This window comes from Haliaeetus albicilla, chromosome 19 (assembly GCF_947461875.1).
Source record: "Haliaeetus albicilla chromosome 19, bHalAlb1.1, whole genome shotgun sequence".
Classification (NCBI taxonomy): Eukaryota; Metazoa; Chordata; class Aves; order Accipitriformes; family Accipitridae; genus Haliaeetus; species Haliaeetus albicilla.
The window spans coordinates 28,841,197-28,866,270 of NC_091501.1; the positions used below are offsets into that span (position 1 = coordinate 28,841,197).

At 39.5% G+C, this 25,074-nt stretch overlaps 1 protein-coding gene across 5 annotated transcripts; it reads left to right on the forward strand.

Moving 5' to 3' along the window:
- Positions 1-2,702: 2,702 nt before the first annotated feature.
- Positions 2,703-23,101, forward strand: TTLL1 (TTL family tubulin polyglutamylase complex subunit L1). 5 transcript variants are annotated; one of them, XM_069806977.1, is made up of 11 exons: positions 2,864-6,149; positions 7,046-7,165; positions 7,554-7,686; positions 9,484-9,692; positions 11,493-11,673; positions 12,758-12,892; positions 13,058-13,166; positions 16,435-16,578; positions 18,318-18,404; positions 19,561-19,724; positions 21,266-23,101. In XM_069806977.1, the coding sequence occupies exons 3-11, from the start codon at positions 7,574-7,576 to the stop codon at positions 21,393-21,395; spliced, it is 1,272 nt and encodes a 423-aa protein (XP_069663078.1). In that variant the 5' UTR covers positions 2,864-6,149; positions 7,046-7,165; positions 7,554-7,573; the 3' UTR covers positions 21,396-23,101. The 5 variants fall into 5 exon arrangements, with proteins under 5 accessions (XP_069663075.1, XP_069663078.1, XP_069663077.1 ...); XM_069806979.1 differs by lacking the exon at positions 7,046-7,165 and having other exon boundaries at positions 3,318-3,333; positions 3,443-6,158; XM_069806974.1 differs by lacking the exons at positions 2,864-6,149; positions 7,046-7,165 and adding an exon at positions 2,703-2,822.
- The last annotated feature ends 1,973 nt before the right edge of the window (positions 23,102-25,074 follow it).

Consider the following 25,074-nt stretch of genomic DNA (forward strand, 5'->3'; position numbering starts at 1 on the left):
AAACCCTACTGACCTCTTGCCCAAAAGGTTTAGCGAGGTCATGGGACTTCCAGTGTTTTTCTTTTGTGCTGTTGATAACACTGTGGTGACAGATTTGGTCAGGATCACCCATCACTAGAGAGCACAGTTTACCACCGAAGAGCTTTAAAGAACTAAACCCCTCTATTGCTCCACACTTTATTGTCATGTCAGACAGGAGACTTTACCGGGTAATGCTTGAGAGCGGACTTTGCCCTCTATTTATAGTATGATTTCACCTCTGCGGGAGCAAAGGTAAACACTAGGAGAAGCAGAACAGTGGCGCAGATACAGCACCCCGCCTGAAGCTGGGATGTCTGTAGACTTGCGCGGCTAAGTTTTTAAATGTAGAAAAGTGCTCGTGTGTGTGTGTGTGTGTGTACATGCTTAGGCAAACCACTTCTTTTTGTGCGATGTGTAATAACCCTCCTTGTAACATGGATGTTTTTCTCTCATCTTCTAAGCTCTGTACATGAGATTTACTCATCTGTAAAATGAACATGGCAATGCTTATCTTCCAACTCATGCCAAGGACTGTGTTGCGAGGATGGTGTTTACATTTACACACGCAATAGGCTAAATGAAAATTGCCTCAAAAGTACAATATAGTAAAAGGGAAATTAGCCTCAGTAGTATCACTTCTTGCCAAGACTTTGTCCTACTCACCAGTTCTGATATTTCAATTTTCGTATTTACTTTGCTTCAAATCAATAATAGTTCCCCTGCCGAAACCAGGCTTAATTTTGCACATACAGGTAATCTTGCTTAATTCAGTGAGCTGACTCAAGCTTAAAATAAAGTACACGAATGTTATCGTAGGAGTGATTTCTGTCACAAAGATAGCACACCAATGCTGCTACGGCATTTCCCAATACAGTAAATTGTAAGCATTAGTGAGCTGCTCTCAGATTCTCCCCGGCTTCCCTTGTTGGGACGATAATGTTACACAGTGGAGACGCATTAATATCAAAAACTAGAGCATCTAGTATTAGCTGTGATGCAATACTGTTGATGTAATTTTCAGGGAGACAGCAAAACAACAGCTTTTTATACCATGGAACTATAACTTTGATTAAGGACTGCTGAATTAAGCTAAAAGACTCTTAACGTAAAAAAAACCCAAACAACTGTTTCTGTCCTTAATGAATTATTTAATAATACATTTAAAAAGTGGTACTTTTTCAGCTTTGCCCTGAGGTATGATGGATGCAGGGATGAAAAAAGGATTGATAGCAAGGAGAAGATTCAGGTTCACTTTACTTGCTGCCAGCTGTCACAGTAGACATACCTTCTTGGTTGAAAGAAGGCTGTGAAGGCTCCTCCATGCTCTCTTCTGCTGCCAAGAGGTGTTGTGGTGCCAGGAAATTTCCACTCCACGTGACCGAAGGAGGATGCGCTGCATTTTGTGGCTGCTGTCATAAAACTAGAGAATATTTAATAGCTCCAGTTATATTGATTATTAAATTTACCTGTTTCTTTGTAGTTGCATCCATGAAACTAAGCTGATTACCACAGGATGATATGGTACATCATAGAGCTTATTTATTATATTCAGATTATTTGGGGAATTAAGGTTCTTGGGGAATACAGATTCGTATCCGAGTTATTTGCTGTGCACCAACACACTGCAAACTGCTTATTTCAGCTACTGTCTCGACAGATCCATTTTTTAATAAGTAATTTGTCTTACAGAATGAGTAATTTATTTCACCTTTATTTTTTCCTCAGAGACTCTTCGAATCTCTGGAGTTCGTTATGTAACACCTTATTGTTTTCTATCGAGCCTATAACAAAATGTCAGTAACCTTAATATATGTCAGGTGCCTTAACATAATCTCTCGTACCGGGAGGAATTTTGTATGTGTAAATCAGGCTTCTCTACACAGACACTAATACCGTAACTTCTTAGGTACTGCTTCTCTCACCCAGTTTTCACTGCAAAGTACAGTTGTTGGTAATTCGGGGGAAAATTCGTACACTTCCTCAGAACAGTATCAATACAAAAAAAGATATTCCTACAGCCATATGGTGATGGACCTCTTACACCTGGTGTGCTCCAACAGGAACCTGAGCTTTGGTGTGAGCGCCCTGGGATTTTTTAGGTATTCTGGAAACATCTAGGCGTGTTTTGCCACGCTATGACCTTCCACAAACCTCCATTTACTCACGATGTTTGCCAGGGACTTTTTTTCCGACAATGGGGCAGGCCCAGGTCACAGCGGCTTAAGACCAAAACGGCCCCGGGCACAGCGGATTGTGGCGAGAGGGACGGGCAGATCTCAGGGCCCTCCTGTCAGGCTCGCAGCGTGTGAAAGGGGACGGAAAAGGGCGGGAAAGGCCACGGCCTGGCGCGGGGCCCGAAGGGAATACCACCCTTCCCTTCGGGGCCTGCGCCGGGCCCCGGCCTCGCCAGGCACCTTTCGCACCACTCCTCCCTCGCAGCACGGCTACCGAGAGTGTAGGCCGCCGCGGCGGCCGGTCCCGAGCACCGACCGCCGCCCCAGTCCTCCCCGTCAGGCGGACAAAATGGCCGCCGGCCCCCCCGGGCTGCGCAGACACCCCCCCCGTGACGCTCGCGGGGCGGGGCCGCCGCGCGTCTCCCTGGCAACCGAGCTCCACGCCCCCTCCCCGCCGCTGCCTCCGCTCCGGAAGCCCCGCCCCCGGCGCGTCGCGGTTGCTAGGGACCGGCGCCGGAAGGGGCGGGGCGCGGGGCCGGCCGCGGAGCCGCCGGCGGGAGCGATGGGAGCGGCCGGCGGGGACGGCTGGGCCTGAGGGGGGGCCGCGGCCGCCCCTCCCGCCGGCAGGTGAGCGGCGGGCGCGGGTCCTGTCGTGGCCCCGTCCCACACACACGCACGCTGCGGGCTGCAACCGCCCGCCGTCGGCGGAGGCGCTCGGCCCGGGGCTGTCGCGATAGCTGAAGATTGCCTGCGGGATCGCGACGCTTCCCGGGAGATGGAGGGGGGAGGCGGTCGTCTCGCCCGGGCTTCCCGTGCGGCCCCGCTCTCGGAGGGTGCCTGGGACGGACGGGGGCAAAGCCGGACGGGGTCAGGCCTATTCGTGCGGCTGTCGCGGCACGGCGGGTGAGGCGTTGGTGGCGGCCCGAGCGCGGCGGCCTCCCCTGCGGTTCCCTGCGGGAGCGCGTGGCCTGCAGGCGTGTGCTCCCGGGGCCTTCGCTGACCTGCTCCCCCGGGCTCCTCGCTTCCCACAGGTCGGCGGCGCGGCTCCTCTTTATCCCTGACGTTTCGGGAATTGCTCTGGCAGGCCCTCCCGGTCTCGTCTGATGGCGCAGCCGCATCAGCCGAACTGGATTTTCCAGTAATAAACTCAATAACGAACCACAGTTACGTTTTCAACTGTGAGAAGCAAACAGAGCTTGCTAGGTCAGGTGCCGCAGGCACCGGCGCCACTTACGCTTATTTTGCAGTGTGAAAAGATGGTTTGCCATCAGCGTGAGTAGCTTCTGTGGTGGCGGTAATGACGACCGGGATGCTTTCGGATCTCACCATCACCTGGTGAATATGTTCCCCGGGCAAGAGGCCCCCACCTTGGATTAGGCTGCTGCCGGGATTCCTTATGTTTACTTGCTGCCCCTGGCACCAGCAAATTTTTTGGCAGTGTTTTGGGGAAGCTTCAGGCCTGCTGGGCCTGTGTGATATACTTTCTGTCTCTTGAGTAGGAGGTCTAGTGCTCTGCGAAGGATTTGACTTACTGTACCGTTACCCTACTGTACGCAGGCTAGGGCTGTGTTATACAGCTCTTCTTTGATGTTTATCGAAGCAAAGAATCTCAGCTGACCAGAAGTTTGAATGCATGGCTATGTTGTGCAATCTTATTGGGTTATCTAGAATACCTAATTGCGGATTAGAGGATTCCTGTAGAAAATGATATTGTATTAAAATTATATTATTGAAAATAAGAAAGTTTTTGATACAACTTAATAAAAGTTATTTTTTATGACTCCTTGTTTGTTGGTTTCAGTAATCAAATTACACAAAATCAGAAGATTTTATTTACAGGCCAGTTAAACATCGTCTGAGATGATCAAACTGTCCGCATAAACCAAGGACTAATTTTCAGTCTGCTGTTGTATGGCTATCCTTTCAATCCTCCTGTAGTGGGATGGATCTGTAAGGCCTAAAGTTCCCAAAATAGGAAAAGAACGACGCTCTTGTAATTTTTCTTTTTATTTGTGGTAAAAATTATCTTAAATTTTTAGCTTCGGTTTAGTTTTAACTCGCCTTCCTGTGGGTGAGTCTTCGGTTGGATTGTCTCTGGCTTCTGAAATCAAACAGCGTGGTCTCTGGTAGTCAGATAGCATAACTAGTCGTGGAGCAGTCCCACCTGCTACCACAAAATTCACTTGCTGGATCAGTACATGCAATCTTTCAGGGTTTCTTGCCATAGGGTGTATAGCATGTGTTGAAATCTCTTAATGATGAGTCCTATAGAAAGGATGCTGTGACAGCTGTTGCATTCCAGGGTAGAAATGAGGTTGCAGCATCAGAAGTGTTGGCAAAGTAGCCCTGCTTGTGGCAGTGCACCCGGTCTCTTAATCTTTGCCAGGCGGCAGCTACATGCTCCTGTAAAGACAGAGGCGCAGGCAGCTACATTTGTCTGATTCAGCATTTCTGGAAGAACAAGCCCTGAGGTCAGTTGTAGCTTAGGTACTAAGGCTGCTGGAGTGAGACACGCTTGGGAAGTAGAGAGACAGATCAGGGAGTTGGGTGACAGAGGGTGTTGGATGTTGGTAAACCTAATGGCGTAGCTTGGAGATGTGGAGGATATGTTTTAAGGCCCTTTGAAAATTTTACGTTGTGTTTGGTTAATGCTGTCATAGCATTTAACACATTTCCTTTTGAAGGGACAATTCTATTCCAAGTTGACTAATCCCTGAACTTTTAAAACCACAACAAGATGGTGTGCGGTACTAGTGAGTCACTGATTGTGAATCATACGTGCTTCAGTACAAATAAATGAATCCCTTTGTTTCATTTATTTTTGTTTTGGTAGTGTCTGGAAGGCCCAGAGAAAGATCATGACCTTGTAGAACTAGGTGTTGTATAAGCATACACAAAAAGGCAGACCCTGAGCCTTCATACACCCTTTTCTATCTGTCTATTTAAGCTTGATTTCAACTTGTTTTACCAACAGGAATAAAAATAACTGTGTCTAAAACTCTCTAAAATCAGAGTCTAATAGTAAACATTTCTGCCTTGTGGAATTTGGTAGTTTAAATAGTCTAGGAAGGAAAAGGTGGCAGCACCATGTAATGGGCTATGCCTCCCAGGAAGAGAAAAACCATAGGGGTGTTAGCTTGCTGGCAAATGTACATCTCCATATCTAGTCCTGGAAACTGAAGACCCCTTGAATTCCAGTCCAATATCTTAGTTGCAGAAATTGTATTAACTACATTCATTACTTGCATTAATTACAGTACTACATTTGTAAAGGTGATTTGAAGTATTAATTGACTTTTCAATGGAAAATTATACGTAGAGGGAGCAGTAGATGGTGTTACGTGTGTGTTTAACTCCGCTCTCTCCCACTCCCCTGTATGGCCGTTTTTGTTCTTGGGAGAGGCGTGTGCCAAAGAATCGGCTTTTGGCTCAAAGAGATTTTCTTCTGACTTAGCACTTCTCCACAGTTGATTTCTGTGAAACCTAACTATGAAAATTCACTAGGCTGCAATTGTAAAACTAATTTGCGGAATGAACTGCAGAAAGACTAAACAGCAATGTAGAAACTGCTTATGAGAGCTGTCTACCCTTGACTTTATCAGTTGTCATCATTTGCTCATGAATACATGTTAGCTTGCTTAATAGTTGTATATTAATCAGGCCTAGATACTGGGAGGCTGGGCTTCAGCACTTCCTTAGAGACGGGTAAATACATTGTTCGTTGTGTTCTGTCCACATCACCTGGACTGTAGGCTTTTTGCTCTAGAGTATGTATGCGTGAAGGACGACATGCTTCAATTAATGTTTCTTTGTCCCCATCTTCATTGGTATTACATTAATGCACGATATGAGACACCGTGTGAAGGGGATCTCACCAAACAGCCCTTGTAAAGGGGAGTGGAAGCAGGTGAGTGCCTGCTGCTGTCGGAAAGCTTCAGCCTACACTTCAGAGAGGTAGGAATGGTGGGTGCTTGTCCTCACTCCTCCTTCAGTGCATTTGTTGTGCATTTCCACCTTGCTAGACGTGGCTGTCTTTCTCAAACAAAAAGGGCAAGGAGGTAACACAATATATCAGAGGATGGACAAAAGTAACTTGAGCCCCCCAGAACCAGACAGACATCCATAAACTGGACTGCGTTGAGCGGAGGGTTACCGAGATGGTCAGGGGCCTGAAGCACTTGTCTGGTGAGGAGAAGCTGGGGCAAGTGTGTTTCTTCAGCCTGGAGAAGAGGTTGCTCTGGTGTCACCTAATAGCAGCCTGCCTGTACCTATGAGGAGGTTGTCAAAAAGACAGACCCAGGCTCTTTAGCGTGGTGAAAGGTGAGAGACAACAGGCATAAGCTGAAAGAATAGAGGTTCAGAATATATGGAAAAATACATGGAAAAAAACTTTTTTCCCATGGGGCCAGTTAAGCAGTGAGACAGGACACCCAGAGAAGCTGTGCTGTTTCCATCTTTGGAGGTTTTCAAACTGTGGCTGGATAAAGCTCTCAGCAACCTGGTCTGACCTCAAAGCTAACCCTGCATTGAGCAGAAGGCTGAACAAGAGACCTCCTGAGGTCGCCTCCAGCCAGAATGGTTGTGTGATGCTAACAGAAAAGGCTGATCTGGACAAGTGAGAGATCTAATGTAGAAAGTGACACCTAGGTGTCATGAATTGAAATGCAGCTTATAGATACTGTTGTAACAACCTTAGGTTTGGGGAAATCCTGCTGTTGAGGGTTTAAATGATATCAGCTTATCCATATCCCCTGCAGCTAGAGCAGAAGGCAAAATCATGGCTGCGTGAGATATAGAGAAGACAACACAAAGCTGGTAACGTTACTTTGGTTCCCTTCCTTGCGGTATAGCAAATCATGATTCTCGATAGAGCATGTAATGGATTTCTCTTGGAATCGTTTTCTTCTGCAGTCCCTGAGTGATCCATATGAATTCTTCTACTTCAAAACAAGACAAAAAAGTATATGCATGTAAGTCTTGGTTAGAAATAATAAAATGTCTGTGCTCTACGCTTGGTTCTGTAAACATTAGTGAGTAAGTGTACAATAGGGATTTCTGTCATTAGTGTATTTAAGGGGAGACGTGAGTTGTGTGCCCATTCACAAAAGGTGGATTGACTGGGCAGCGTGAAAGGTCCTTGTAACTGGTGTGCTTGTCTGCAGTTGTCCAGTTGACAAATGCAGGGTTTCAGTCTGAACCTAAGATGTTATTTTCCTTGATTTTTAAATTAATTTACTTCTTATATCTCACTTACGTTGAAGTGCTTTCTAGATTCCGCTTTTCTTCCGCTTTGGCTTTCCTAGTTTGTATTCTCCCCTGTTTTCAACTTCACATCTTTAAACTTTTCTTTACTAACAGGTTGATTCTTCATTAGGATAATGGCAGGAAAAGTAAAGTGGGTAACTGACATAGAAAAATCTGTTCTAATAAACAACTTTGAAAAAAGAGGCTGGATTCAAGTGGCAGAAAATGAAGACTGGAATTTTTATTGGTAAGTACATTAAAAATACCGATTTCTCAATTTGTGAAGCATTTTAATGTCTTACGTTAATACCATTAATAATATAACAAAATGCATATTGAAAAATGAAAGATGCAGAAATTATTGTTGATTTACTGCAGTGCTCCTAAGAGAGTAACACTGTTTCATTCCTTCTGTAGTTTCTTAGGCTATTGCTGGTCTTCTGTTCAGATTTGCATTAGTAGATTCCTGTATCTGTGCAGGCCTGCTAAAGTCATTGGGATTCCTCAGGGTAGAAGGTCCCATCTGCATGGATCCATTCCCATGCTACTGATCTCATGTATCTTTGCAGTTTGCCAAAGGTTTTGCCAGGGAGTGGAAAGTCAGTGACCTGGTGAGATATCGATCACTTCTTGGAATACCAATTGTAAAAAGCCTAGGGGAAAGGCTGTGTTCAGTGGTTTTTGTTTTGAAATGTGATACCTGACTTTATTCAATTTTTTTGTATGCAGTAAGCAGAATTTTTCTCTTACTGTTGGAGGGGATTTGTGGCCTGAGGGGAATCTTTGAATGTATCTTTTCCCAAAATTTTCTGACAACACAACATAAGGAAAATAATCCAAGAGTACACAGTTCCAATATATGATAAAATATTCTTTTATCAGTGTAATGGAGGCTTGCCCTGTTACCAGAGTCCAGGCTCCTGTAATAAAGGCCTTGAGAACTGTACTTGCCTTCTCCTTCATGATAATGATTTATATGCAGACTCATTATTCAACATTTCATTAGTGAGAGTGAATGTGAAATTAAATCAAGATAATGGTGTAAGGAGGAGAGTAGATAATCTAGCTTCTTATTTGGCATTTGTCTAATATAAGACCATGAAATGCTGCCCTAGAATGCAGTAATCTATTAATTGGCAGAAACAATACTCTAAGTAAGCCAAACAATTTATATTGTCCCTTTCAAATAGGACAGAATGGTGGTTTCTGCTGCCAAATGTACCCTTTGTGAACCACTTATTTAAATGGGTAGGAATCTAGTAATCTGCTCATGCTTTTGGAATGCAGCTGAGGGGGGAGTGGGGGAACAGGGCATTCATGGAAATTGTTGTGTGACTGGTTGTTTTGGTTTTGGGTTTTTTTTCTTCCTGAAATGATAATGTAGCAGATTGATGGCATTCGGGAAATATTCTTAAATTTCCAATGTGAGACATCTAATACAGAAAATTCTTCATATCTACAGCCCTGCTCTTCTCCTCTGTGAAAAATGAAGTAGATAACTGATTTGATGACTTTGTCACTGCAGCTCTCTGATCTGGCATTTACGGGTGTTTTTAGCAAAATCTCTGAATCACTGTTTTCAATTCATATGCTTGAAGTCCTTTACAATCCAAATAGCAAGGTAGTCAGTAGGAGTTGTTTTTGTGGCTTTTTTAAAGAGGAAAGGTGAGTTGCCAGAGAGTAACAGATTTGGAAAGATGCTTCTGTAGCATTTGGGTGTGCCTCAGTCATTTTTAGGCCGTGCTGGGGGCTCACCTGACTATGAACAAGCCAGAATCCAGTAGGGCCAAGTTGTTGTCTTCCTTTCCTCACTTTCTGCACCAGTTTCAGTAGTAGTAGAGGGATGGATAAAACATCCGGCAGGATTTAATTGGGTTTGCCAATAGAAGTTCAGGATGTGTAGGATTGTTACTGCAGCAAAATATTATACTATAAAGAGAAATGAGAGAGAGAAAAGATGAAGTGAATGTAACAAAAAAATTTCAACTTTGTCCTGAATTGTGTTTCTCGGGAGAAATCATTTGGTATCTGTCTTTGCTTTCAGGATGAGCGTTCAAACAATCAGAAATGTTTTCAGTGTGGAAACTGGTTACCGCCTCTCTGATGACCAAATTGTCAATCATTTCCCAAACCATTATGAACTGACCAGAAAAGATTTGATGGTAAAGAATATCAAGCGATACAGGAAAGAACTTGAGAAAGAAGGAAGTCCTCTTGCAGAAAAGGATGAAAATGGGAAGTATATTTATTTGGGTATGTGGTTCTCATTATCAGCATTAATCTTTTTTCCTATGTAGTCAATAGCCTGGAATTGAGCCAGCTTCTCTGTGCATAAAGCACTGAACCTCTGAAGTGTTAGAACATTAAAGTGACTATCTTGAAATGCTCTGTCCCTGTCAATTAAATAAAGTGCACTTTATCCTAAAATTGTTTGCTGCATTCTGCAAACGTAACAGCCTTCTCTCTCCGTCTTCTCTTCCTTTTCCCTCCCCTCAAAGCTGCCATTAGAGCATAAGGAAACACAAGAATAGGGAAAGTGATAAAAACAGTAGTAGTGAATATTTCATACAAAATACTATCTTTTCAAAGCTTTTCACAAACCTTGCTTTGAAGGATAATGGCTAATATTTTACAAATTGAGAGGAATAGAGGGGATGCCACTCGTTCAGGGTCTTTGTTGAAATTAGAGGCAGAGCAGGAATAAAAGATTGAACATTTCTGTTTCCCTGTTGTATTACCACAGGAGTAATTCCCTATTTGTTCACTGTGTACTTGCTCATATTCAGCAGTGTTCAAGGAGGAGCACAAATCCAGTTTGTGTGCACAGAATTTGTATTTAGACTTAGCTTTGTAGGTAGTAAGGTCCTTAAAGAAGACTGAGTTTAACAGTGTAGCGTTAGCAGAAGCAACATTGGATGAAGTGATAATTAAATTATTATTTTTAAATGTAAGGGTACAGAAATAGATTTATAGCTAGGCTTTTTGTGGTTGGGGAGGGAGCCTGGGGGAGGGGTTAGTTGGTTGGAGTTTTGTTGGGTTTTTGTTCGGGGCTTTTTTAAGTTATTTTGAAGAGGGAACATTTTGGGATTAAGGTACTTTGCAATAAGATTAGTCGTGAAACCAAAGGGCTCTGGAATTTCGTATGAGACAGGATTGGAGTTTCTTTAATTCAAAAGTGAAAAAACATTATCTGAAAATCTTATACTGGAGCAAAAACTGAAATAAACTTTTGCAGAAAGTCTCTGGACAGAACTGAATGAATAAACTCCTCAGAGGAGAAATTTGGGGGAAATTGGGAGCAAGTAATGACTGCTAGAAAATAAATTTAAAAAAAACAAAACAAACGTCCCCCCGCCCCCCAAAACCAAACTAGCAATAGATCAGGAATGAAGAGAGTAAAGTTGTTTTGGAGCTCAGAAAGCATTGGAGTGGAACAGAGATGGGGATATGTTGAGCTGATTTACATCTTGAGAAAGTGAAATGAAAGCACTGTTCATCCATGTAAGGAAGAAGCAGTTCTGTATGGATGGAAGTGAAGATAATCTGACAAAAAGCAAGATTTTCTTTAGATTTCAGCAGGCATGGTAATACCAATTGTGGGAGCAAATAGGAGTTACTAATGGGAGTTACCACATCCAAAGGGGAAGCAAATCAACATTCACGTTTTTGCATGCACAGAGGATGATACGGTGGTTAGCGGAATGGTAAAAGCTGACATAAGAAATTGAGAAAGTTTGATAAAGTTAGGTTGGAATGGTGTATAATACTCTAATTTCACAGCATAGAAACAGAAGAAGAAAATTGATTCATGTGAATTAAAATCCATTAATCTGAAGTTAGCAGCATGCAGTATTTTGCAAGTGTTTGTTTAAGTAAAAACTAAAACCCAGAATTTAAATGAGATAAAAAGCAACATGAGTCTTGATGAAGGTGGGTCATGCCAGACTGGAAAACTGAAAAGACAGAAATTTTTCTTAGTCTATATGTGTCAATAGCCTTATCAGATATAGTGTCCTTAATTGTGCACTTTTTTTTTTCCCCCCCTTGACTCAGATTTTGTTCCTGTAACTTTTATGCTTCCTGCCGATTATAATCTCTTTGTTGAAGAATTCAGAAAAAATCCCTCCAGCACTTGGATTATGAAACCTTGTGGCAAAGCTCAAGGAAAAGGAATATTTCTAATCAATAAACTCTCCCAAATTAAAAAATGGTCTCGAGATAGCAAAACATCTTCGTAAGTTCTTTAAACCCAAACCCTTTATTGTACTTTCTGTAATCAGGTGTACCACATCAACATGCTAATTGTCTGATGCATGGCAAAAGTATTCCATTATTATTGCTTTGTTGTTATATAGTTAGTTTTGCATTTAATCTCAGTTATCTGACTTCCTCCTTCAAGCAGGTTTTATTACAATTTGTTTTGGTATGAGGAGGTACAAAGAACTGTTCAGTTAACTATTCTTTATAAAAATGCTTTCAATGTTGTTGGGGAAAAAACTGCACAAAAATAAATTGTTCTGCCTCATAGTATTAAATACCAGGAAGCAAGAGAAAAATATTTCCCTAAGCAATTTCAATCGTTATTTTATTTAATATATATTAAATCACTTTTTAAATTATTAAAAAGGAAGAATGCATTTATAGGAAATAAATACATTATCTGTTTAGAGCACAAAATAATACACCTCATGTTGGTGATCTGCTTCCAAATGGATGAAACAGGTCAGCAATCTATGTTTTTCTCTGACTAGTAAAAATTTTGATCACACAACTAATGTTAATTTTTTTCCTGTTATAAAGTGACTGGCTGAATATCACTTGAGTGTTTCCCCCCCTTCCTGTTTGACTTGGAATCTGAAGAATGTCACAATCTGAAAGTTATCTTAGCTTTTCACAGTGGTTTGCAATTGCACACAAAGCATAACTACAAATATTCTAGGAGTATAAGACCTTGACTAATGAAGGTAATGTAATATGTACTCTTGGCTTGTCTGAACCATGCCAAGCTCTAAATGCTCTCCAAGGAAGACTGGCTTGTAGAGCTGCTTTCTGAATGGCTTGGTCAGCTACCCTGTTAACTTCCAAACTGAGTTTAAATGGTTAATTGATCTTGGTCATCGTTTAGTTTAACTTTTTGGTATATAATGCCTGATGCCAAGTGTGTATTATTAACCACTACAACTTTATACATTGTCTCGGCAAAAGATGCAAGATTTCAGTCAATCCAAAATTTACAGACTGCTTCTAAAGAAGATGACGATTTATCAGATTATATCATTGCAATTGTCCCATTCTGAAACGTGATTTGTGTTTTTCAGGTTTGTATCTCAGTCTTCCAAAGAAGCCTATGTGATTTCTCTCTATATCAACAATCCATTACTTATTGGTGGAAAGAAATTTGATCTTCGTCTATATGTTTTAGTATCTACATATCGTCCACTGAGATGTTACATGTAAGATTGTATATATTTGTATTTTGTTTTGAGAGAATGTTTAATGTAGTGGAAATAATGTTGTGCTTGTACAAAGAAGTTTAACATGTACATGGTATCCTAGGATGCTCTTTTCCTTATTTCTTATTGGGGTTTAACACATTTTGATGACTTTTTGCATTTAAGGTATAAACTTGGATTTTGCCGGTTTTGCACAGTAAAATATACACCAAGTACAAGTGAATTGGATAACATGTTTGTCCATCTTACAAATGTTGCCATTCAGAAACATGGGGTAAGTGTACTGAGTTCTTAGGTCCTCTTTTGTTGCAAGACTGATTTTCTTAAATTATCCCAAAAACTTGGAATAAAAAGGTTTTATTTGTCATATTCTTCATCATCTTGCAATTAAAATACTTCAACTTGAACTTACAAGTAAATAAATTTTAGAAGACTGCAGATCAAAAGTATGCAAGATAATGAGTTGCAGCTCTGTACTAGACTGTGATATCTTCAGTATTGTCTTGCAGTAGTTGAAAGCAGGGGTTTTCTTTTTCAAGTCTCCTGTTATTTAAATGCTAATATGCTCACTTAGCAATTGATTCTGCGAGCAGTGGAATTAATGAAGCCTGGTTCCTGTGGATTTGTATTTTATAATAGCAGTTTAATATCACCTTCCTGATCTTTCCTTCCCTCTCTTTCTCTCCCATGCAGTTAGTTCAGCTTTCCTATTTACAGCACTTGTTCATCACAGTACTTTCCAACTTCTTCCTATGTTTCCCTCCCCTCCCGCCCCCACCTTCCTTCTCTGGGTAAGAAAGGGAATGTGCAGTTGGGAGCTTGGAGTTAAATGTTTGCTGCCTGGCCAGCTGGTGACTTCCTCTTGAGTAGACAAAGATGGAGTTCTGCCTGCAGAATGGTTCTGTCCTGTAATTTGCCATTGACATTTATAAAACATGTGGAAAAGTGATAGCTTTGACGGCACTTCCCTATGTCAAAATAGGCTGAAATTCACCAGTGGGAGTAAAGGCTAGTGGGTCAAGGGTGACATGAGCAGATGGGCATACACAATCGCTGCCCAAGCCTTATTTCTTCAGGGAATCCACTTGATGATGATGACTGTCCCTTTTGCATTTTTAGCAGATGTCTGTGATTTATAAACCATGCCTCTGTTACAGTAATTAAAACTATTGTCGCACTTCCTAATTTCGTAGGTTTTATTTTAAGAGTATGGAAAACAAACGTGTATGTACATACATACACTCACACACAAGATACATATGATGTACCTTAAATTACAACCTTGCTAAATGTGCCTTGTCTATTACTGTTCTGTAAGATGTGCAGCACAGCAGAACTGTTTTTATCTGGATATTCCTGTAACAACAATGTGAATTACAAATGTCACTTATGGTGGTAGCTATAAACTAAGGTAAAGTGTCAAAATGTGGCATTTTTCAGTAATACAAACATTTTCTTGCTCAGTTGCTGATTTGTGAAGTGCTTCAAACACATTATGGTTTGACAGGGCACACTTGAGAATTAGTTGTGGTGAAAGCAGATCCCGTGCAACTTAGAGCACAAATCATGCTGTTGTTGCCAGTGGCAGTGAAGAGGTGAGGCATATGATATGTTGCCTATCCCGTTATTATGCACCCTTTCATCTTCTCTACCAGTTAAAGAATGGCCTTCAAGATCTCTCCCAAATAAAAGTAGAAGTAAAAATAGTGGTGAGGTCACTTTGAGAGAAGAAAGAACAACAGAAATGGGTATAGAAGTAGCAGCTTAAAAATGTGGAGTCATTACTAGAGTATTTGAAAAACTTTTTATAAATTCTGAACCACTAATATCTGTTGAGTTTTGCAGAAAGAAGTGAGAGAAGTTTAATGTAAAGCCACTCTATCCATCCTATCTGTCCTGTTTTAAATGTGTCTGTAACTTTGGAGGCACTTAGGCTGTACAGTTTTAGAAGAAGAACCTAATTTGAACTGTCAGGTAATTTATCCAAATTATGATGAGGTCTGGAAGAACTCTTTTAAGTTCTAGCTGTTAATCTCTATTCTAAGCCCTATGTGAACTGTAGAGTTCCAATGTGTTTGTACCCTACAAGCTCATGGGAAAACAGCGGTAATTTGGAAAGTGTAAAAGTCAGTATCAGGGAGAGGGAAAGGGTAAAGTGAAGGAAAGTGAAGTAAGGAGGGTAAGTCAGTATACCGGTTGTAATGTTTGTGCTGGAAAATACAGTTCTAAGTCATTATTCACTGCATGTGTAATACAAACAAAACAACAGTAATTCTTCTACTTAATTATTTTCAGTTAGTGATCTTTTATGTAGCCTGCAATATTCTACTTTGTTTTCATATTTTTAATTAAACAGCTGTGATTGTGTAAAGCTCTACCCAGTTGCAATCTATTTTGATTTGAGTACTTATTCTGAAATGCAAAGAGGGTTGAAACTTTGATCTCTGTTCCCTTGCTGCAATCTGTTCTCAAGACATTTTTTCCATGCAACAAGTCCTGAGAACCATGTTTCAGATCTTTATTTGTACAGTCCAGTTTTCCAAATTCACTAAGGGGAGAGCTGTAGAAAAAGCCTAAAAATAGATAGAGGCTTTTCTGACCTTGTCTTAGAGGATGACAGATTTTGTTCCTCTGAGAACTTTTTTCTGCTCTGTGCATTCTGTGTTTTATAATTTAGCAGGCATACAATCATTAATTCTTAGAAATGCTCTGAGGAGAACCTTTATAAAGGGACGAAGCATTTTTCCTGAGAGTTATTCAAGGGCTGAATGTGTGTCTTTCCATCAGTAAGAATACCCTCAGTTTGCTCTTGTTTTTCCGTTTAAAGAGAATATAGTGCAGAGCCTTGATAGCCTCTGAAAAGACAAATACCAGGTAACCTTTTTTCCCCTGTTCTGTTTCAGTAGCACTTACTGTTTTTTCTATATCCAAATACTGAATTACTTGAAAAATTAACCTTTAAAAATAATTCAGGTGTCATTTCACTGGCTTCTTGAATGTAACTGTTGTCAGCAGCACCATTAAGAAGATACTGTGTTTGCCTTTCGGGAAATAGACAAGTTGCATTTTAAATGAATAAAAACACAGACAAGCACTTCCAAGTGCTGAATTTTAAAACAGTGAACTTCAGTGAAATTTAGCTATTGCTCACTTAATTATTTCTCCCTTATCCCCAGAGGAGGAAAAAGTTCAGTTCTTTCCTTTCACATTTTAAAACTTGTATTTCCAAATCATAAATTATGTTTTACTATAAAACTGTCAAAGTACCAGTTGTTTTTTTCTTCTAAGAAAGATTTATTACTTGATTTGCAATGTGTGATATAAACATATACAGCTATAATAAAAACAGTTGTTTATAGAGAGGGCAGTTCAAAGTAAAGCTGAAGTCTTCATAAAGCTGTAAAACAGAGTGAAAAAAATTTGCTGAGTTTGTTTTTAGAGCAATACTTGTATGTAAGTATAAGTGGGCTTTTTGTGTGAATGAAACAAAACTGCTGAACAACTTCAAAATCTTAGACTGAATTAACTCCTTAACTCTTCAGGATGATTACAATCATATCCATGGAGGCAAGTGGACAGTGAGTAACTTACGCCTGTATCTGGAGAGCACCCGTGGAAAGGAAGTCACAAACAAATTATTTGATGAAATTCATTGGATAATTGTGCAGTCACTAAAGGCTGTTGCGGTGAGTACTGTTCCTGGAATGCTGCCAGCGATAGCGTTATGGCTGCAGGCTTCTCATAACCATGAAAGTGAGTTTGCCATCAAACCCCCTAAAATCTATTTCCTGCTATTGAGTGATGGTGTTGATGCTGATTTCTGCAATTCTGTTCTCTCTTGATTTCTGTGAACTGAGTGAACTTGAATCTTGGTTGGGTGAGCTATCTGTGCATATTGAAGTGAATGAATCTCTTTCCTTGAGGGCTCTGTGAACTATTTAATATGACTTGGTACTGCCCTTGTGAATAGTATTAAGCTCTGCCAAGGTGCGTGGCGTCATTTCAGCAATAACAAATGTGTCAAAGAAAAAATAGCTCTGGAGGACAATTTGTCAAAGAAAAGGTAAGGCTATTAGTTCAGCAGAGTTACATAACTTACTTTCATCTCTTTTATACACGAGTCACATAGTTATCATGAACTCTTACTTAAAAAAAACCCAAACCAACCAATCCTCTGCTTGAGTGACTTTCTAGTGTTTGGGTAATATCCCATGATTACATTAGAGAGCAGGTATCACTCTGTGGGTCAGCTGGGGAAACTGAAGAGCTCGCTGGTGCCAAGGAATGTCCTGTTCCCAAGTGCGTGGTCCTGTTGTCTCTTCCAAGTTGGTCCTGGCACCATCATGAGCTGAATCAGCTCACTTGCCCAACTGACAATTACTGTCTTGCTTTATTGATGGGTTGGTATTCTGCCGGTGTAGTAAGCTGAATCACCTCGCTGAAGGACCAGACAAACACCAGAATCAGCACGAGAAAGAGGGACAAGGTCATGAAGGTAGGATCAGTAGGAGGTGGGGAAGCATGGCTCAACTCGGCCTCTGCTATGCAATCATATTTGAAACCAGATGTGAGAAGAAAAAGGATTTGATCCAAATGTTAGCAGAACCTTAAAAGAGAAGAGAGAAAGTGTTGAGAATGATTGAGCATGAAATGTTTTGGTCCTCTGTCTTTCTGACAGTGGCAAATGTAATGAGAGATGCTTGTTCCTCCTTCCTCCTTTCACTCTCTGAAGAACTGAAAAGCTTTCATTATTAGTCTAAGGGAGAATGTCTTGCTAACCTGTTACAAAGGTTTTTTTAAAAGATCTGATGAGATTTGTGTAGAAGAAGAGTCTTACCGTGCATACTGCAAATGTTTAGCAGATGCTGGAAAACTGCTGATTCTCTAGAGGATGTGAATCTAAGCACAACTTGGTCCTTGGTCTCTCTTGGCGTTTGGGATCATAGTTGACGAGCTAATTATAATTCTAAAATGTATCTGGTAATTGTTGGACCTCAAATTTCAGCATAGTTACAGCAGCATAATAAAAGAAATGTCTTTGAATAAGTCTCCATTTTCTGAAGTTTAATGAATTCACAATTATGTGAAGCTGTGTTATGTAAATTTTAAAACTTCCTGATTTCCTCTGATGCATGGAGGCTTTAAATATTATTATTACTCTTGCAAAATATGAAAATACTTTTATTTTCACACTGGAAACATAATGGAAAATTAATGTAACTTAGTACTTGGTGTTAATGTGATCATTAATACTGAAATATTTACTTAACAGCTTGGAAAAAAGAGGCAATCCTGAACTTACTAGTTAGCAAGCTTATATTAGAGTCGCAACACTGAAAACTGTTGTTGTTCTAGCAAACAAAGTGTGTAATCAGGTTACTTACTGAATTGTTGATATTAATACATATTGTTGTCTTTTTTTTAGCCTGTAATGAATAATGATAAACACTGCTTTGAGTGTTATGGATATGACATTATCATTGATGACAAGCTTAAACCATGGCTAATTGAGGTAAAGTTACATAAAATAACTTCCTTCTCATTTCACAGAATAAAACTAAGTAGATTTCAATGTAGTCTTTCCTCTTTTGAAAAAATATCTTTTGTTCCTCAGGTAAGTGGATTAAGAAAAATGTCGGAAAGTAAAATAGGCCATGTGATGACCAAGCTGGCATGTGCTTTTGTTTCCTATTTGTTCAGTGTTTCTATTTGTTTGTGGCTTTCTGTTTTGTGTTTTAAATCCAGCGCATCCATACAACTGGACTTCAGAAGCAGTCTGAATGTTAGAAGCCCTATTAGATACTGTATCAGTAGCTGGTAAATTGGCATTGGCTTGATGGAGCATAACATCAAACTTAAGTTTTAAATGCTGTCATGTCCTTAATGTTGCAGGTTGAGAGGAAGGAAGAGGACTACACAAAGGATAATTGGGATATTTGGAAGGCTTTTTTTTTCCACATAAATTTCTCTTTAGTGTATTAACTTCGAATCTGTACGTTCAACATTAATTTTATCCAGCCCTCTTCCTTCTCAATCTAATTGAAAGTAAAAGGTCAAAGATAAATGGACTTTATAAAAAACAAAAATTAAAAAATCTGTTTATTGTTCTGATACCACTTCATAATAAGCGTGGAACCCAAGAGATAAGTTAAATGAAGCCCAGTTGTAATTAAAACAAGATGCAATGTAGTGCTTTGAATAGACAGCATGTATGCGTTTCTCCAGCTCACAGTTTAACAGGGGAGAACTCGGATTAAGAACATAAATAAAAGCTGTTTACTTAGAAGAAACCCACAGATTCCTGTATATAACAGCTGTTGGAGTGAACCAGGCAAATTGTAAGCACCGAAATTTATGCAGTTTGTATCCATGTAAGCTTAGAAAATTAAACAAAAATCTGTGTCCTGTCTGATTAACCCTGATGAATCTAGTCTCAACACAAATCTTCAGGCTGACGCTGCAGACACTTAGTGGTGTGGTGCTTTTGTTTTTAAGTAAAAAGAAAAATGCCCAGTGGGGGATTCCTTCCATTGTCTGAGGAACTGAAAGATGTGCTGTGAGACGCTGAGTCTTAATTTCCCAAATAGTACATATAGTCATCACACATGCTGTTTGGAGAACTATATACCACTCAAAAAATTGATGCTGGCTTTTTTTTTCTTTTGTAGGTTAATGCTTCCCCTTCTCTTACTTCCAGTACTGCTAATGATCGCATCTTGAAGTATAATCTTATTAATGACACACTTAACATTGCTGTGCCTAATGGGGAAATTCCGGACTGTAAATGGAATAAATCTCCACCAAAAGAGGTTCTTGGCAATTATGAAGTCTTGTAAGTTTTATCAATGTTCTATATAAATGCAAATGTTTTTCAGTCACTTCACCTTTTTAATGTGTAATGTAGGCCGCAGAGATAAGGTGAACTTCATTCTGATGTGAAAAATGGGCAGAAAGTACCATTTCTTTCTTTTTGGAGCTGCAATAGCAATGTTGGAGGCAGGAGTGCATTAAAGCAGAGTTGCCTCACCCCATCTCCAGAGGGAATGTTACTTGTCTGATAAGCCCCTGCCTGCACCTTCTGAGCTTCCAGCAGCTAGATTTGAGGGATAGAGGCAAAGAGAGTGTTTGTCTTCTACGTGTGTAGAACTTTAATTGTATTGAGTGTAATATATAGATGGTAGTTACATAGATATAATAGCTATTTGATACAAATTTTCTCTCAGTTCATAGAAATTATGCCTCTCGACTCCTGTAATTCATGGATGTAATAATAATGAGTTGTCAGATATTTTTTAAATTCCCCCATCTGTATTAGAAAGAGAGAAATGAAGGAGACAGAGATCTTTATATTGGAGTGTCTGAAGAATTTATCTAGGATTGATTGGTCTTACGCAGAGGAACACTGATATAAATATCATATTGATGATACGGTTTCTCATATTTTTTTGAGAAAATGTTCAGATAGGTTCTCTAGCACTAGTGGTACAATTGTTCAGTATGTCAGGAATGTGGTTATGTACATAGTTGATCCACTAGTTCATACTGATCTTAAATACTCTTTCTATATACTAGTAAAGACAGTTAAATATAATATTGGCTGAATTATGATTTAAGTTCTAATGAATGTTATATACATGGTAGCTGCAAATACCTATACAATAGTATAACTAAGTAGATATTATGACTGTTGTACAAAATATTGCAGTATTATCTTTCAATAATTATAATTATGCATCTATAGCCAATTTGTGCTTGGAATTTGTAGCAGCTGAGAGGTAAGTATACACTGAGGTTATCTGAGGCCATAATGGGCTTGGATATTTAAAGAACTACTTGTCACTGTGGTTAAGTGTTACAAAACATATGTCATCAAATGCATTTAATTTAAGCACACTGTTGTTTGTTCACCTTGTTCTTTCCCTACTCGCTCTCTGATGCAACAATGGAGTTTTTTAACACTGCAGCTAACAATCCTCTGGAGCAATAACTTAAGACTTTATTAAACTGCCAGCAGTTTGATGTTCCTGCTGTGGTTACAGACCTATGTAGTGAGGAGAAATACAGAAGTACATGGGAAATTTCACAAGCACAAAATTTCACAGACTCTGGAGTTTAACCAAAGCTACCAGATGATTTCTTTCTTTCAAAAAGTAGCTGAAGATATTTTAGTTGATCTGTATTGTAACATCATGTGGTAGTATATTTCCTTGAATAATAGCTGCATATCAAACTATGCACGTGTAAACCTGTGTGTACAACAGCTTGTATTACGTTTCAGTGCTAGATATTAAGCAAAATAGAATATGGGGGACCCACTCTTGTTTCTGTAGTGAATAGCAGGACAAAGCATTGAACAGGTTATCTTATTTTCAGATACGATGAAGAGATGGCACAAAGTGATGGGCCTGATCGTGACTTACGAAGTCGTTCTGGACAATCAATGGGAGTAAAAGGAAATCGTGCAAGAGATTCAGGAAAGCCTGTGCTAACCACCTGGAAGTGATAACAGAAAAAACAGCTGCACTCTTGGTAGGAAGACATCATGAACAAAAATGCAGTTTTTGAACAGATTCCTCTATTTTGGTACATTGCATGTGGGAAATATTAAAAGAGGACAATGCAGCCTTTGAAAAGAAGTGAAACAAACACTCTAAAACCAGCAACTGTACTAGACATACACTGACTTGATGATTATTACAATAATATATGTAGTATGTATGTATATATATAATTTTTATATATATATATACTTTGTAGAAACTAATATTCTCTTAGTAATGATTAAGAACTTTCTTTATAAAGATGACAACTCAAAATATGCATTCTGAAAGAAACCCCTTGCTGTTCTGGATATAATTTGTTTCCTGTAGTAGCCTACCCCTAGCCCCCTATAATAAATGAGATGTGGATTTGGTAAAAGGGTGGTAGTGGTGAGTGTTAATATTGTCACAGTGATGGTTTGGATTCTTGCTAGTAAAAGAAGAGCAACTAGGAAAACTAGTAATACATGGACTTGAGGCTATTGTCAATTAATGCAGCTAATGATTTATAACCAGTATTAAGAAAATGAAAAGCAGCTCTTCATATACTGAGGGGTTTCAGTTGGTTTATTTCCTTTAAGTGTTTTAAGCTGCTGACTCTTTAAAGGTAGAAAGTTTCATGGACTGAAGGAGTGTTTCAAGTGGTATATTGATGCATTATTTCACTAGCCATTAATTTTTATTGCAAGATAATATATGTCTGTGGAAAAACAGACAAAACAACTACATACTGTAATATATCTCATTGCTTGAAGCCAATGATAAATCCTTATTTACATCAGAATCTCTTAATGTATTTATGCATGAATGTAAGTACAATATCTATATATTTTTGTATATTTTGTGTGCACTGTAACAAAATTGTTGCACGTGGTAAGCTATTTCTGGTAGCTATGATAACAAAAGTTGTGATGATTAGCTACCAAAATGTATAGATCAAAAGTTAAAAATAGGTATTTCAGTCCCCTAACAGCATAGCATATAAATAAACTAGTTGGGTCTGTGATTGGCTGTTGCTTCCACTTGCATTTCCACCAGTTATTGGGCAGTTATTTATAAATGTCAATGTGCAGTTCTGGTTGTCTTTATTCTCCTTCCCCCTCGTCGCTTTTCTTTTTCTTTTTTTTTTTGATAGTGGAGTATTGCGGAGAGAAAGCTGAAGGAGGCTGAGATTTGCAAAGGTCCATGTAAACATAATACACTCTAATCTGGATGCCACTAGTGCAGTGACACTCAATCTGCCTGCCACAGCAGGCTACATGCTTTGCCCTCCTATGTGGCAGGCCAATAAAGTGCATGCAAAGTAAACTTAACCTCTCCCAAAATTCTGAGTTTCTTGAACACGTAAAACAGACTACCTGCACCACAGAAAATGTCAGTCCTTTTCCTGCTTTTGAAGGTCCTCCTAGAAGAGGGTAGCTGCTCGCAAGCTGTGGTCTTTGGGACAGTTGGTGTTGATAACTCTCAGTCTGAACAATCCAGCTAGAGCAGTTTGGGCTGGGGAGGAAGGGCAGATGTGGGCTGGGCTGACCAATACTCTTACACATGATCTGGGATTCATCCTTGCAATAAAGAATGAAATATGTAGGCTGAATGAGTCACTTCAAGTGTAATCCTCATCTTGACTGATCTGTATATTCCATTAAAATAAAGACCAAAATCCAACTGATTCTCTGGTCATCAAACTTGAATGTTCTCAGTGATCTTCGCAAAAGCTTATTCAAGTTGGCTCTTGAAATAAGGCTAAGAAAAGATGATTATTGCAGGGTAGTAAAGCTCATCTACATTCCAGGTCTCATAGTTTTGGGGGTTGGGGTTTTGTGTTTGGTTTGGTTTGGTTTTTCTTAGTTCCTAAGTGTGAGTCTTGCTTGTATATTTGAACCTTGACTGTTAAGCTACTCTTAAGTGGATGTGTGGTCAGATATTAAGTGTTGTTTTAATGATGTGATATTTAGTAGGCAGATGTTTCTGGCTTTACCCCCAACTGCCTGTTGGGGGTAAAGTAGGAAGTAGTGACAGGCTTAGGAACTATGAGTAGTAAATAGTATTTGGTAGTATGGTTATATTTCTTGCAGACAGGCAACACAACAAGGATACTCTGATAAAAGGAAAATGGAGCTTTCTCTCACTTTCATTTCCACTGCTTGTAATTCATTTCTTTATTAGCTTGGACAAAGGAGGATGTTGTTGTAGTAGTCTTGTTCTATCATAACAGTAGCACTAACAAGGATGGCTACAATAGAATGATTACTCCTTTCCTTTATCTTCTTTCTGTTTGTGCAGCCTACACTGGTGGGACTTTATGGAGAAGAAATATATTGAGAAATGCAGATTCTGGTACAAAAGTCAACTTCACACTTACTTTTTAAGGATGTAGAAGTCATAACATACTAACTGAGCTGCAGTGACTTTCAGTCTCCCTTTTGGGAAGGCTTAATGTGAAAGCAAAAACAGGTCTGGGTTATTAGGATTTATTGCTGTAGAAAGCTTTGGAGACTTAATCCAGGGGATACTTTTTAGCTGTAATTTCACAATGAACCAAAACTGATGGTAGCATCTAACCAATCTTGTTCTTCCAAACTTGTTTGTAGGTGGCACTCTGTGTTGGCAATGGTGTCTTTACAGCTGGGCAGCAAGTCGAATCAGGGCCTCCAGAACACAGACATTGACAAGACAGAATAGGAATGGTACTACGTGTAATATTACTAATATTGAATAGTCCTTATTTAATTGTTTGGGGGTTTTCTAATGGCTTGGAACGGGTCAACTCATTTGAGCTTGCACTCTTATTCAGTATAATAATGCATCTCTTCCAGTCCTGACTTCTGAAAAGTTGCCATCATGTTAAATCAGTGGAAATCTTACTATTGCTTTCAAAGAATAAGGATTTCTGGCCCAGTGTGTAGCAGATCTATTTCATTCACATAGTATTTGCAGAGCAGTATTTTAGATGGAAAATATTTTTCTAGCAGAGCTATCTGGAACAAGCAAATCCTTCTCTCTGGCCACTCACTGTAGTATTGGGAAAGCATATTTCAAACACTTGAGGATGAAACATCTCTGTAAAATATCTAGTAAATTATCATTACTAACTCAAAATCAAAACATTCAAGTATTACTAATTGGGGGAAAAAGAAAAAAGAAAAAAAACCTCTGATAGGAATCTTTGACTATGTAGTACTTAATCTCAGAACTAGCATTTATGATGTCATATTTTACACAGTTATATCTCCAACCAATGTATTGCTAGTAATTTATCCTGCTGACCCAAACATGAATTCAGTAATGCAATGTCCTTTTTCAGAGAGCAAAAAGTCAAAGAGACTGCAGATACAGTGACTCTCTTTTCCTGATCTCATTCCACTTTCTTTTTAAGAACAATAGACTAGTGATTAGATACATCAGACTGCTTTCTCCTCATTTCCTTTTCCAACAGGCTTTTTGCAGAGGTTGAAGTTTGAAGGCCTAACTATATTTTCACTTCTAGTACCTGAAAAACCTGTGGATGCAAAGGGAGTTTTAAGTAACAAAACTAAAATAACATGAAATTCTAGATGACTTAAGATTGACTTTCTGATTATCAGTAACAAACCAACCCCCAAAAAACTGCAAGCAAGCAGGAAGTCTTCCTTTTCTATGAAG

Excerpts from the sequence above, each read along its gene's own strand:
- TTLL1 (XM_069806974.1), top strand. The coding sequence starts at position 7,574 with ATGGCAGGAAAAGTAAAGTGGGTAACTGACATAGAAAAATCTGTTCTA. Across the intron at positions 9,693-11,492 it reads TGGGAAGTATATTTATTTGG|ATTTTGTTCCTGTAACTTTT; the intron begins GTATGTGGTTCT and ends CCCTTGACTCAG. Across the intron at positions 13,167-16,434 it reads TTGCCATTCAGAAACATGGG|GATGATTACAATCATATCCA; the intron begins GTAAGTGTACTG and ends TTAACTCTTCAG.